Source organism: Cornus florida, unplaced genomic scaffold (genome assembly GCF_030987335.1).
Source record: "Cornus florida cultivar Cherokee Brave unplaced genomic scaffold, ASM3098733v1 CherokeeBrave_3.0.0_Hap2_Chr08, whole genome shotgun sequence".
Classification (NCBI taxonomy): Eukaryota; Viridiplantae; Streptophyta; class Magnoliopsida; order Cornales; family Cornaceae; genus Cornus; species Cornus florida.
The window spans coordinates 7388954-7401414 of record NW_026775578.1 but is presented as its reverse complement, the minus strand read 5'-3'; the positions used below and the strand labels follow the sequence as shown (position 1 = coordinate 7401414).

General features: G+C 35.3%; 1 protein-coding gene across 1 annotated transcript; it reads left to right on the top strand.

The window, feature by feature from the left end:
• Nucleotides 1-3695: 3695 nt before the first annotated feature.
• On the top strand, nt 3696-11822 carry LOC132269154 (oleoyl-acyl carrier protein thioesterase, chloroplastic-like). The gene is made up of 7 exons (XM_059770236.1): nt 3696-4130; nt 4690-4823; nt 4915-5028; nt 7861-7956; nt 10152-10239; nt 10320-10388; nt 11272-11822. Exons 1-7 carry the CDS (start codon nt 3786-3788, stop codon nt 11539-11541), a joined length of 1116 nt encoding a protein of 371 aa, XP_059626219.1. The 5' UTR covers nt 3696-3785; the 3' UTR covers nt 11542-11822.
• The last annotated feature ends 639 nt before the right edge of the window (nt 11823-12461 follow it).

Genomic DNA, 12461 nt, shown 5'->3' with positions numbered 1-12461 from the left:
ATATTATTACAGAGGATTGTACTCAAATTTTCTAAATTAATAAAATATTCTATTTGCTCCCAATTTTGTTTCTATTTGCAAACTTACAAAATTTGTGTGTATAAATTGGGATTAAATAGAATATTTTATTAATTTGGAAAATTTGAGTACAATCCTATGTAATAATATTATTTACAAAGAAGATAGTCCTCTGATTCGATCTCATTTTTTTGGTTGGTTGGATCCAAGGGCTGCACGAGCTTGAGCTTGAATCACTTGGAATTTGGATGAAGAACGGCACGATTTGATGTGCTTGGTGTTCTTCGTCTTTGGGTTTGGATGTTGGGGCAAAGTTTCTGTATTTCTCTCTAAAATTCTGGATTTCTGAATTCTGAATTTATGGACTTCTGAATTCTGAATTTGTGTCTGAATTTCTGAATTTCTGAACTTCTGAATTCTGAATTTGTGTCCTTTGTTGAATTTGAGGAAGAACAGCACGTCTTTTGATGTGTTTGTTATTCTTCGTCTTCAGAGAAGAGAGAATTTGTTGAATTTGGTGACGAATGGCACGACTTTTGATGTATTTGGTATTCTTCGCCTTCAGGTTTGCTCTCTGAATTTCTAGTCCTCTGGATTTCTAATTCTCTCAATTTCTGAACCTTCTGGATTTCTGAGTCTCTAGATTTATGGACTCTGAATTTATATACCCTTTCCTCCTTCATTCAGACCTCTATTTATAGGTTTCTTGGATTAATAGGATGATGACACGTGTCCTCTCCCGATAAGAAAAAAATCATAACTGGGCCGGTCGGTTATATTAGGATAATTATCCTTAAAAATAATTATTCCAAATATATTTTATTAGGAATAATGATCTTTCCATTTAATCATTTGGACTAGGCTAATTAAATAATTTAAGTGGACCAAATTTGGGCCAATTAAATAACTTAATTAAACATTAGACCCATATTTGATAAGTCAATTTGTCCAAACAAAAGTCCTTAAAATTTTACTGTCTACAACTATAAATAAAGTTTTATATACATGATATATTAACTTACCTTAACTTTTAACTTATGTGTTATTTAAGAGAAAAATTAAATATAACTTCATTAATACTAATTTATTATATCCCAACTTATGCTAATATAAATTTACATAGCCTAAGGACATATTCTCAATACAAGTAAGAGAAAAAAAGAGATTTGAAAAAATGTTTTCAAACTATTGAGTTTGAGTGTGTGAGTTTTATATTTTCAGTTGTTTATGAAGAGAAGTGCAACCTTCGTAAACATATAAATTTGATATTTGGGCTTAGTTGAATCTCGGAGATAGTGTTGTCATTTGGCTTCTAATGCAGGTGAGAGAGACTTCAACTATATTCAAAAAGCGATTACGCACCTCTAAACTCCGATACTTACTATTTTATTATATCGGTTCAATAATAGTAAGCCTTTTCTAACAAGTTCCGTCCGGTCTTCCTTATTGGTTATTACCTTGGAAACGTCAGATACCATATGACAGCTTGCAGTGTCTGTGATATGTTCTTGGCTTGTGGATTTGTAATACCATTAAGATTTTGTTACGTCGACGGATCTAGAATAAGACAATGGAAAAAGCTGGAGATGGAGCAATCAACGGGTAATATTCATGGATTGGCATTGTTTGCATTGGTAACAATTAATAGCAATTAATAGTTTTGAGCTGGGCTTGACCATGATGCATCTGGGGTTCAAAGTGAGCTATGTATATATATATTTTTTTCAGTTGGGACTCACACACACTGTTTTTATTGGAGTTCGAACTCCTGACCTCCCTTTAAAAAGTAAGAGTCTTGTAGTGCTATGCCACATGCCTGTTGTACAGAGTGAGCTATATTTGACTTGCATGGTGATACAATCTATGTGTGGGTGTATAAATATATTCATGTTAATTTAGTGACCTTTTGTATGTATATCCAATATATATATATGTGTGTGTGTGTGTGTTGAGGTAAAAGTTTCCATACGAGTGGCCTCTTTGTTTTTCCTCAAGTTGGTAGGGAAAAGATGGAAAAGCAATGCAGAAAGAATCCAAAAAAAAATAATAATATTAATAATATTAGTCCAAATGGTATAATTCTGATTCCTATTATGTACTGTGATTTATCTAAAATTTATAAAGAACAAAAAGATATTTCATGTCTAGATCCAAATGAATATGAAAAGACAGTAGCAAACAAGTGTAATGGGGCTCATCGCATTCCATTTAACCAATTTATACACCGGCTTCATGTGAGTGGTTCGGACAGCCTAGGTGGGTGGGGGAACAGAAGGTTGTGAAAACTGATGGAACGCCTAAATTCCATTAATTGGCGGTGTTGATATAGCGGCTTGTACTGCCAGCATGGGTAGGTAGGAGGAAGAAATTATGGTGGAGGAAATTAACGAGAGAGAAGAATAATGGAATGGTAGTATGTCATGCAAGTATTGCTTAGTTTGTAATTATGAAAATAATTTTTTATTATCAAAAAAGTAAAAATAAAAAATTATTCAAAAAATTAATTTAGTTCAATTTTCTGAAAATTAAGTTTTACAAATATCTATTTTCAGATAACGTTTTTTATAATTCTTTAAAAATTATTCTCTATTTTTTTAATTTTAAAAAATTATTTTCAAAATTACAAATTAAAACCTTTAATGAGAAATGATAGATAATATAAATCCATTTTCATTTACTCAAATTACTAATTTCATATTTTAAAAGATAGAACGTCGTATACAATAAAATATATATATATACACACACATATTAAAAACAAGAAAATTGCAGCTATTGCATTCAGCCACGTCACTATCACATCACTTCCACACAGATTAAAGGTGATTTCTATTTTGACAACTGATGTTGATGAAGACCAGAGAGAATGAAAGCATTTCCTTCCTAGTTCGTCAACTTCGTCCACTACTCTTTTACTTTTATGTCTGCCATTCAATCCCATATTCATTCAATGCCACCAGATGTATTAGCCTAAATCCTAAACTTTAAGGTAGCAAAATCACCACTAATATTTGTTATACTCCCTCCTCTGTCAAAAGAAAAAAGTGATCGGATTAAAGTAGTGTATGAATCGTACAAATGAAAGGTAAAAAAACTCACTAACACACGTCCCCTTTGCTAAGGCTGGAAGGAAAGTTGAATTTGATACCGTCGGTTCACTAATTCGTTAATTATTCTGATAAAATTAAAATTCAAAATAAATTAACAAGACACATCATAAAATTTCTTTTTAAATGTTTTTCTCTCACACACACAAATAATAAGAGATATGTGGTAAGAAATTTTAAACATAATTATTTACCTTAATATACTATAAATTAAAGTTTTGACAAGGACTCTCAACTAATTTTGAGGCAATGAATGGAAATTAATTGGTCCACTAGCACCACAAATATCTTCTTTTTTTTTTCAAAAAAAATAATAATAATAATAATGGGAAAAGGAGAACAAGAAAAGTCGGTAATTAAAGTTGTTCATTGCCACGTTAACAGAGGTCAGACTCCACTTGGATTCGTAGTCCGGACGTGTTACGTGATGGTCTTCCCCACGCAATATAGTCAACATCTAAAACTAACTAGAAATGGCAAGATCGCAAATACTGTGCAAAAGAGGTGGCAACTTCGTTGTTGTTCACACCCTCGGTCCCATCGACTCAGAAAGTGTTCGTTGATAGAAGGGGGGGCTTTCTTTACAAACACAGATTTCTCTTCTCTGTGTGGTTGTAGAGAGAGAGAGTAGAGAGAGAAACAGAGAAGAAGAAGGAGAAGATGTTGAGGGGACCTTCACCTTGTAATGCGGCGAGAGATCACATTCGAGCCCTAAACCACTCCCGCTTTGTTGGCACTTGTAACCCCCTCTCAATTCGCCGACCAAAGGTCGTCGTGTCCTGCCGTTCCTCCTCTTCTTCTTCTTCTTCTTCTCACAGCAGAGCTCCGATTCTCGCCGTCGGGACCGAACGGCCGATCGTTCTGGAGAAGAGCCTGGCGGACCGGCTCCGGTTGGGGAGCTTGACGGAGGACGGCCTTTCTTATAAGGAGAGGTTCATAGTGAGGTGTTATGAGGTTGGGATTAACAAAACTGCCACTGTTGAAACCATTGCCAATCTTTTGCAGGTAATCTCTCCTTTGGCATTTCTGTCTCTCTCTTTCTAGCAATTGCAAGTGTTTGAACTTCAATTTTTCTTTTTTTAATTATAAAATGTTCGCCAGATTTATTGGCGTTCTTTTTCTCAATCGCATTGCATGTGTTAATTTGAATTATGTGGTATGTGTTCTTAATAAAGATATTTTTCTTCGGCAAATTGTTGTTTTTTAGCAAATTCTCATCCTTTAGGTCATGTGGTTTTGCTGTTTGTTGGCTTAACAAACCTTTTTTGTTTCTTTTGGTATTGTTGATTCACTTTGAAATTTTGTTTGTTTTCTATTACTCTGTCAGATGCGGTTTTGTTGTTTACTGGAGGTTATTTGTCTCATTCTGATAATTTCTTGGTTTCTTGCATGTTTATAATGACAAATTCTGCTGCAATCGCTATCGATTGTAAATTTAGAGTTTTCTTCAGTGTGCTACTGTTGATTTTGGGCAAATCGTTTATTGGATCTTTTGCACCATTCATGCCCCTTTTTCATTTTTTTTGCTTCAGTCATTAACTTTTGTGGGAAATTCAAAATGTAGGAGGTAGGATGCAACCATGCTCAGAGTGTTGGATTTTCAACAGATGGTTTTGCAACAACTCACACGATGAGAAAACTGCATCTCATATGGGTGACTGCTCGCATGCACATCGAAATCTACAAATATCCAGCTTGGTGAAATTTTTGATTCCTGATATGACATTGATAATAAAAAATTTTGGGTTTGAAATTCTTATTTACCTTTCATACATTGATATTCGGACAGGAGTGATGTGGTTGAAATAGAGACATGGTGCCAAGGTGAAGGAAGGATTGGGACCAGACGTGATTGGATTCTCAAAGATTATGCCACTGGTGAGGTCATTGGGAGGGCTACAAGGTGTGTTTTATCTATTCTTGTGTTCTGTTCCTCACAGTTAAACTCGAAGAAGAAGAAGATTTTGCAGACTTAGAACTGATTTTAATATATATTGTGTCTTGTAGACGTCCATATGTATCAAAATTGAACCAGATTTCATATGTGGTATGAGTGGCATTTAATAATTAGGGGTGTACAAAGATCGGATTGGTTTGGTTTACCTATAGAACCATAACCAGAACCACTCTGCCCAAACGGTTCCATAAAAAATGAACCGAACCAAACCGAACCGATGTGAGCATCAAAACCGAACCAATCCGATGTGTCAAAACCAAACCAATCCGAACTATATAATACCGGGTTGGATAGGATTGGTGGGACGGGGGCTTCTCAGAAATTAGCCCAATCAAAGAATAGATTACATGTTCAATTTCCATTGTTTGCCAATTTAAACTTCAAATTTTTTCCCCTAACCAAAAGAATTAATACCACACTTGGTATTAACAATTTGTCAACAGCAAGTATATAATTATTGTCAAATTGTCAACAAGTATATGATTATTGTCCCCAAGTAATTGATTATCACAGCAAATTAGCATGTTCATGATAATAAATGACCTGAACTTCATTGACAGGACTTAGTTTACCCAAGACAACTTTCTGCCAATGTTTGCAAAGCTGTATATCACTTCAGAAAAGCCCTGGGAACATACTCCAACGGCTACACGCCACACTGAACTCTCCTTAAGAATGATGTTAAAAAATCTGCGCAAATTCATTGCCAAATGGTCTTCCTATTGAGGCTTGGACGTATATAAAGGACGATACCATGAAGGGATTTTTGGTTATGTAGGCTTTGTTATGTTAAGATAATAGGAAGAGAAAAGGTAATATGGGTTCTGAAAGCAAGGAAAAGACTTGATAATATGTGGTTTAATAGGAGTTGTGGTACTTAACATAGTCCGAACTACGAGTATATTATTGAAGTGGGGATATTTAGTTATGCAGCACAAAGACAACTGGCTTACATTATTGAGGAAGAGTCACAGACATTGAGAATCATCTTAGAAAAATAGGAAGACTGAAAAAAGACGGGTTCAAATAGTAAGAAAAGTTATGATTGTATGGGGTTTGATAAAACCCTCAACAAATTCGATGGTGATTGAGAATTCCAGACTAGGTGATCACGTAGGCCTGAGGAAGGATGTGTTTCTAGAAACATGAAGTCAGAAAACATTTACTTATTAAAAAAAAATGAAGAAGCCATTTTCGGATAGGGGTTAATTGACTTGGCAAGGAAATGCTCAAGTTTATTCTTTCTTTTAATCGTTTGAAAAAAAAAAAGTTGAAAGGGGCTGTGAGAGAGTGGATCTAGTTTTTGTAAAAAAAGATGTTGGAATTAAGCATTCAACGAGGGAACTGATTTTGAAAGAAATTGAAACTCAGCAACCAGTTCTACATAGCAGCGGCAAGATTTAATAAACTGGGAACGCATTACTCTTTCGCTTTGTTGAACTAGCCATCGAGGATGATTATATTGCCAAAGAAACATTTGGGACCTGTTTTCATGAATCTGATTTTGGGTCTTCTTCTTAAGAACAATTTTCAGAAAAATGTCAATAAACAAACTTTTGAACTTTTTTTGCTTTTCAAGTTGTCTGAGAACATAAAACTATTGTAAAAAAAAACTGAACTTCCAGGTTGATTTTTCTATGGCATCTTTAAAGCTTAAAATTTGAAAAGACTTATGTGCCCCCTTGAAATCAAAAGAATTTATTCAAAAAGTAGCTTCCATTTCTCACTAATCCTTCCTTGCTGGTGGACTTAAGAACGCCATCTTTACGCCATTGTGTGGGCACTGCAACTGTTATCTCTCTCACTCCCCTCTTCCAATAACTTCGTTAGTAACATCTCAACTCCTCCATAGGCACCTTTACTTTCTATATTCATTCTACAAATACACCAATAGCATCACCTCAGTAAAGTATGACTTCTCATGTATATAGTGATTTGATGATCCAGGATGAGCATGATATGAACAGTGTGTGCAATACTCTTTATCAGTTAGGTGGTGTACAATGGCAATGATGGAGGAATTGGTAGGTCATCAGTGAGTGGAATAATGGTGATGGTTGTTGTCTTCCCCTCATCCTCATCCTGATCAGGCAATATTCATAATGGTGTTATGTAAAGGATAGGAAATAGAGAATGATATAGACATTCGCTGGTGATGTCACTATTGCTGGAATAGTTGTTGGCAGTGGTGACAAGTCAACAGCGGCATGGAGTTGAGGATGAGAGGAAGATTGTGGAAATGGGAGGGGAAAAGATTTTTTTCGGGCTCTGTTTTCTGCAAGGGGCATTTTGTCTTCTTAAACCATAGAGTTTAAGAAGTTGTAGAAGCATCATTTTTTTTTTTTTTTGGGGTGGGGTATACTTTCAACTGCGGTTAAATGCAATTATTTATAAAGACTAGACAATATAAGTGTACAATATAAGTGCTATTCAGTTACTTTCTTCTAAAAAATCTGGAGGAAATCCATATAACTGTACAATATAAGTTTGTGAATTGTGGTGGTTTTCTATGTTTCTCCTACAAAGCCTTCCACCCCCACCCCCTCCTTCTCCCTTTATCATACTTATTTGATTTGAACATAGTCCTTTCCAAATTTCAATACAATGATTTGAAATTCCTTCCTTGTGTCAATAACCATCTTGAAGCAATCTATGTTGGCTGCAGCTTCTTTCCTATGTTTCAGATTAACTGCACATATTTTACTTTACATCTAATTTTCTTTTTTCCTTAGTTTATCTGTGTATACAAATTAAACCATTTATAATTTTTAATCGCAGCAAGTGGGTGATGATGAATGAAGATACTAGACGACTTCAGAGAGTCAATGATGATGTCCGAGATGAATATTTAATATTCTGTCCAATAGAACCCAGGTAAGCTGTTTTTCCCTGTAGCCCTCACTATCTAGTTCATTATTCTTTGGATGCCTTTGTATATGTTTGAAGTGTCAAGCATAAGTGAAACTGAGTTGGTTATGATTAAATTCTACGAGATAATAAAATTATAGTCATTCTTAGCCCCTCCCTTGACCTACTTATTCAAGGCCTTGTGCTCGCCACTTCAATATTTAGGGGATTGAATATGGACAGCATAAAGTAGCATAAAATTATTGAGAATACCTTGATGATGTACTCCATGTTGAGGTTTAGGAAAAATTAAGCTACTTACTGATCATTTTAGCCATGGATAGATTCACGGTCTTTTCTAGGCATGGCAAGATTTAGATTCACAATCTTTACAGGGTATAGCAAGCTTGTAGCTGTACATCTTCAACTTCAAATGAAACATTAAACTCCAATTATGTGTGTTCTTCTGGTTAATAAGAACTGAAATGTTGCATAACATAAAAGAATCAACTCAAAAGTCCCCCTCCCCTGGTGAATAGAATCTCAAACATTGAAATTGTAGGATAGTGGTTTTAAATACGAGGCAAGACCAAATGAACCTAGTAAATGATTAGTTGTTATCAAATGGATTACTTAACTGTGAAAATAAAAATTTGTCTAGATAATAATCTAAATTTCTCTGTAATATATGTTTGTAGATGATATATTGAAAAAACAATTGTGCTGCACTGGTGAATTGTAATGAAATGTAAACAAACATTACACATATACAGACAGTTAAGGTACTCCATGTTATCGATACTTCTATTTGGCTTCTAGTCGGAGTCTCGCCTTGTGGGATTATCTTGGAATTTGGGGAGTGTGTACAGAAATTTTCAAACTGATGGGAACTCAATCTAGTGTCTATTGCCTACAATAAACCTGATTATTTAAGCTCTTTAGCTCATCTCAATATACAGAAAGTCCTTCACTCATCTAGGTATATGGTGGAAATGGTTTTCTGGTTAAGAATCACTGGCTATGTTTTCTGTTCCGGTTCGTTGCTATTCCAATCTTGTACAGTAATTTTCAAACTGATGGGAACTCAATCGAGTGTTTACCTGCCTACAATAAACCTGATTATTTAAGCTGCTTAGCTCATCTCAATATACAGAAAGTCCTTCGCTCATCTAGGTATATGGTGGAAATGGTTTGTGGTTAAGAATCACTGGCTGTGTTTTCTGTTCCGGTTCGTTGCTATTCCAATCTTGATAACTCTCCTTGCCATTTTATGCATTTAGAAGAAGTTTAAAATCTTCTAATAACACTGACCTTGTACTTCTAAAGTTGTAGTAATGTTATTATCGTTATTCCCATGGGCTTGGTTAGGTGCCAGTAGCTCTTAGAGAGGATTTCCCTTTTCAGATTTTATTGGTCAGTCCATAGAATAGGGGTTCCCTTTTTCAATTTGAAAATATTTCTAATTGTTCAATGAAGCAGCTATCCGTCATTACTACATATCAACTTTGGAAATATCTAAAATATAATATGTGATTGTACTTGAATATTATTTTTAGAATTTTCAAATTGTAGAATTATTTCAGGCCCACTCAACTCAAGAAAGACCTCTGTCCCAACTACTTGGAACTAACTGCATAATTTCCTTGCCCCAGCTTGACCAAGAGTGTTTCTTCCTACTGATCAAATTGTTCTTCTTCATGGCACACATCTGAATTTTCTTGGATGACACGTCATTTTTCCTCGGTGCTACCTCATTCTTCTTGCTGCATGCCTCCATATAATACTACTCTGTAATGCTATATTTCCCAAAAATCCCATTCCATTTCATTATCTTTAACAATGTTACAGAATCTTCTTTTATTTTTCCCCAACAACAATGCAATACATGATATCTTCTTTAAGGGGCAGACAATTTAGAATTGGAATTTTTATGCCTGATGAAGTTCTTGTGACTGAATTTTTCTTCAGTATGAAACACAATGCTAGATGGGATTCCTCAAGGTTTGTAATGATGGTAAATAAACCTAGTTTATAGGGTATACACTTTACAGGTTACAGGATCCACTAAAAAATCACTTGAAATTGTAAAATATGGAAAGTGGATTATCGCCAACTTCCTACTGTCAGAAGTCCAAACTATCTAATTATTCATGTTCTCTCTGAAACAATGATTTGGATGAATATAGCTTTGTGTATTTGATCGGTTTTGTTTTTGCTTCTAGATTAGCATTTCCTGAGGCGAACAATAGCAGTGTGAGGAAGATATCAAAGCTGGAGGATCCAGCTCAGTATTCCAGGCTGGGACTGGTGGTACGATCATTTGGTTTTATCTATATTCCACGGTTTCCACCCAAGTTCTTTAAATTCTCAGCACGCTTTTAAATTTACAGCCAAGAAGAGCTGATCTGGACATGAACCAGCACGTCAACAACGTCACGTACATTGGATGGGTTCTGGAGGTTGGTAGAAATGCACTTCCCCTTCATTTTAGTATGTGTTGATCTCATTGTTTTAATACAGAATCTCCCTTTCCTGATTAAATATAATTTGACACTTTTAGAAAGGGGTTAAGCACTATAAAGTATAAACACGTCATCAACCATCATCCAGAATTATCAAATTAGGAAATGATCATTTCATGGTCAAAGATTAGGAGATCACGTAAACCTAAATATTGGTCATCTTTCTCCAGAGTGTCTAATGTCTGCATTTTTGCAGACAAAAGATAAAAAATTGCTCACACAGCCACGTAAGTTCATGGATGGAAGCTGGTTCTTCTGTCAAGGACTAAAATTTTCCCTTTCGGGGGCATGAAAACTGGAAAGCATGTTTAACACTTTCTTAGGTTTATTAAAAACTGACTTGAATTTTTTTATTTTTTGGTTGGACCCACTATGGAGCTCGAACCCCTCACCTCCCCTTTGGGGGAGGAGTGGTTAACCATTTGGCTAATGGCCTATTGGCAAACGAACTGTCTTGATTGTTACTTCAGGAGAAGGAACGTTTTCGGGTTTATAACGTCCTGCTATTCATTAAAGGAATAAAAACCCAAAAATGAGAAATCATATATTATCTAGTGTCTATCAAGCCTTCTCCCGTTGGGTGATATAGACATGACATTTGGTATAATTTGGCGCAAAGTAATCTGAAGACTCAAAAAACCATGAATGGAATAACTGTAGGGTACTCTCTTTCTCTCTCAAACTGTGACAGCAGGTTGCATCATATGGAGGAAATAGACTAGGGTTGGAATATACCACCCTAGTTTACTGCTCATAAATATCCGATTGTGGCTCTTAGTTTCAGTTTTCCATCTAACAGTAATGAATTCTCTCTTGACAGAGTATGCCTCAAGAAATCATCGACACCCATGAACTACAAACTATCACCTTAGATTACAGGCGTGAATGCCAACATGATGATGTAGTTGACTCCCTTACAAATCCAGAACTAGATGCTGCAGTTTTACAGCTTCAAGGAACTAATGGATCTCCCCGTGCAACTAAAGACAAACAAGACTGCTGTGAGTTCTTGCACTTGTTGAGATTGTCTCATGATGGTCAAGAAATAAACAGGGGTCGCACCGAGTGGAGAAAGAAACCACAAAGATGAGCAATTTATTCCGTCTGCTGTACCTTCCTCTTGGTTTCACCAGGCTTTACAATGAGTTTTGAGTTACCTTTTTTCGCTTTTGCCTATTCTAGTGGTCTTTTATGCCCTTTTATCTTTTTTTGATGCTTTTGTCCTTTTTTAATGTGCTTCCTTATAAAGGGCTTTTGCTTCGGGTTTTATGCGGAAGTTAGGACAGATTTTTCGATTTTGTCTTCTATTTTGTCTGTAGATTGATCAACAGATTTTATATAAATTAATAAACTGAGCAAAGATGAAGTGTATCTAGGTACGAGTCATTCACTGCAAACTCAGTTGATCCAACTTCATCTCACCATGTCAGTTCGATACTGGAGATCTGAATTTCTAGCTCCGCTTGTGTTAATCAAAACTGACTATGAACATAAACGGAAGCACCCTATAGTATGATGATCTAATCTCATAAACCAAAGTTTTCCATTTTGGTTTTCCATTTTGGCCTTGGGGAGTTTGGTGATTCTCTCTCCAATGAAAAATTGTTATGTTTGATGGCCTTGAATTGGACTCTAGATTTGTAGATTTGAGATTGTAAATTTTTACTAAATTTCTTTCAGTCTCAAATCAATGTGAATGAATTTAAAAATTAAAAACTATTTTCCTAACAAATTCTAAGGAGTGAATAAGAATTTATGCTGAAAGAGATTCATATTGAACAATGATTGTAATAAAACATTTCTCCTAATCTAATCTCACTTTGCAACTTCAAAACCTGTGATTTTGAACATCCTCAATACGCTGGCATTATAGGAGCTGCAAGAGACAATTATGCACATCCAACACTATCAGCATAAGTTCGTACACCAAAACAACCTCAGATGTAAAATACAAATGAACTCCTCCAATATTTTTGGTTGTTACATCAACCAACAGGTTCAAACTCGACC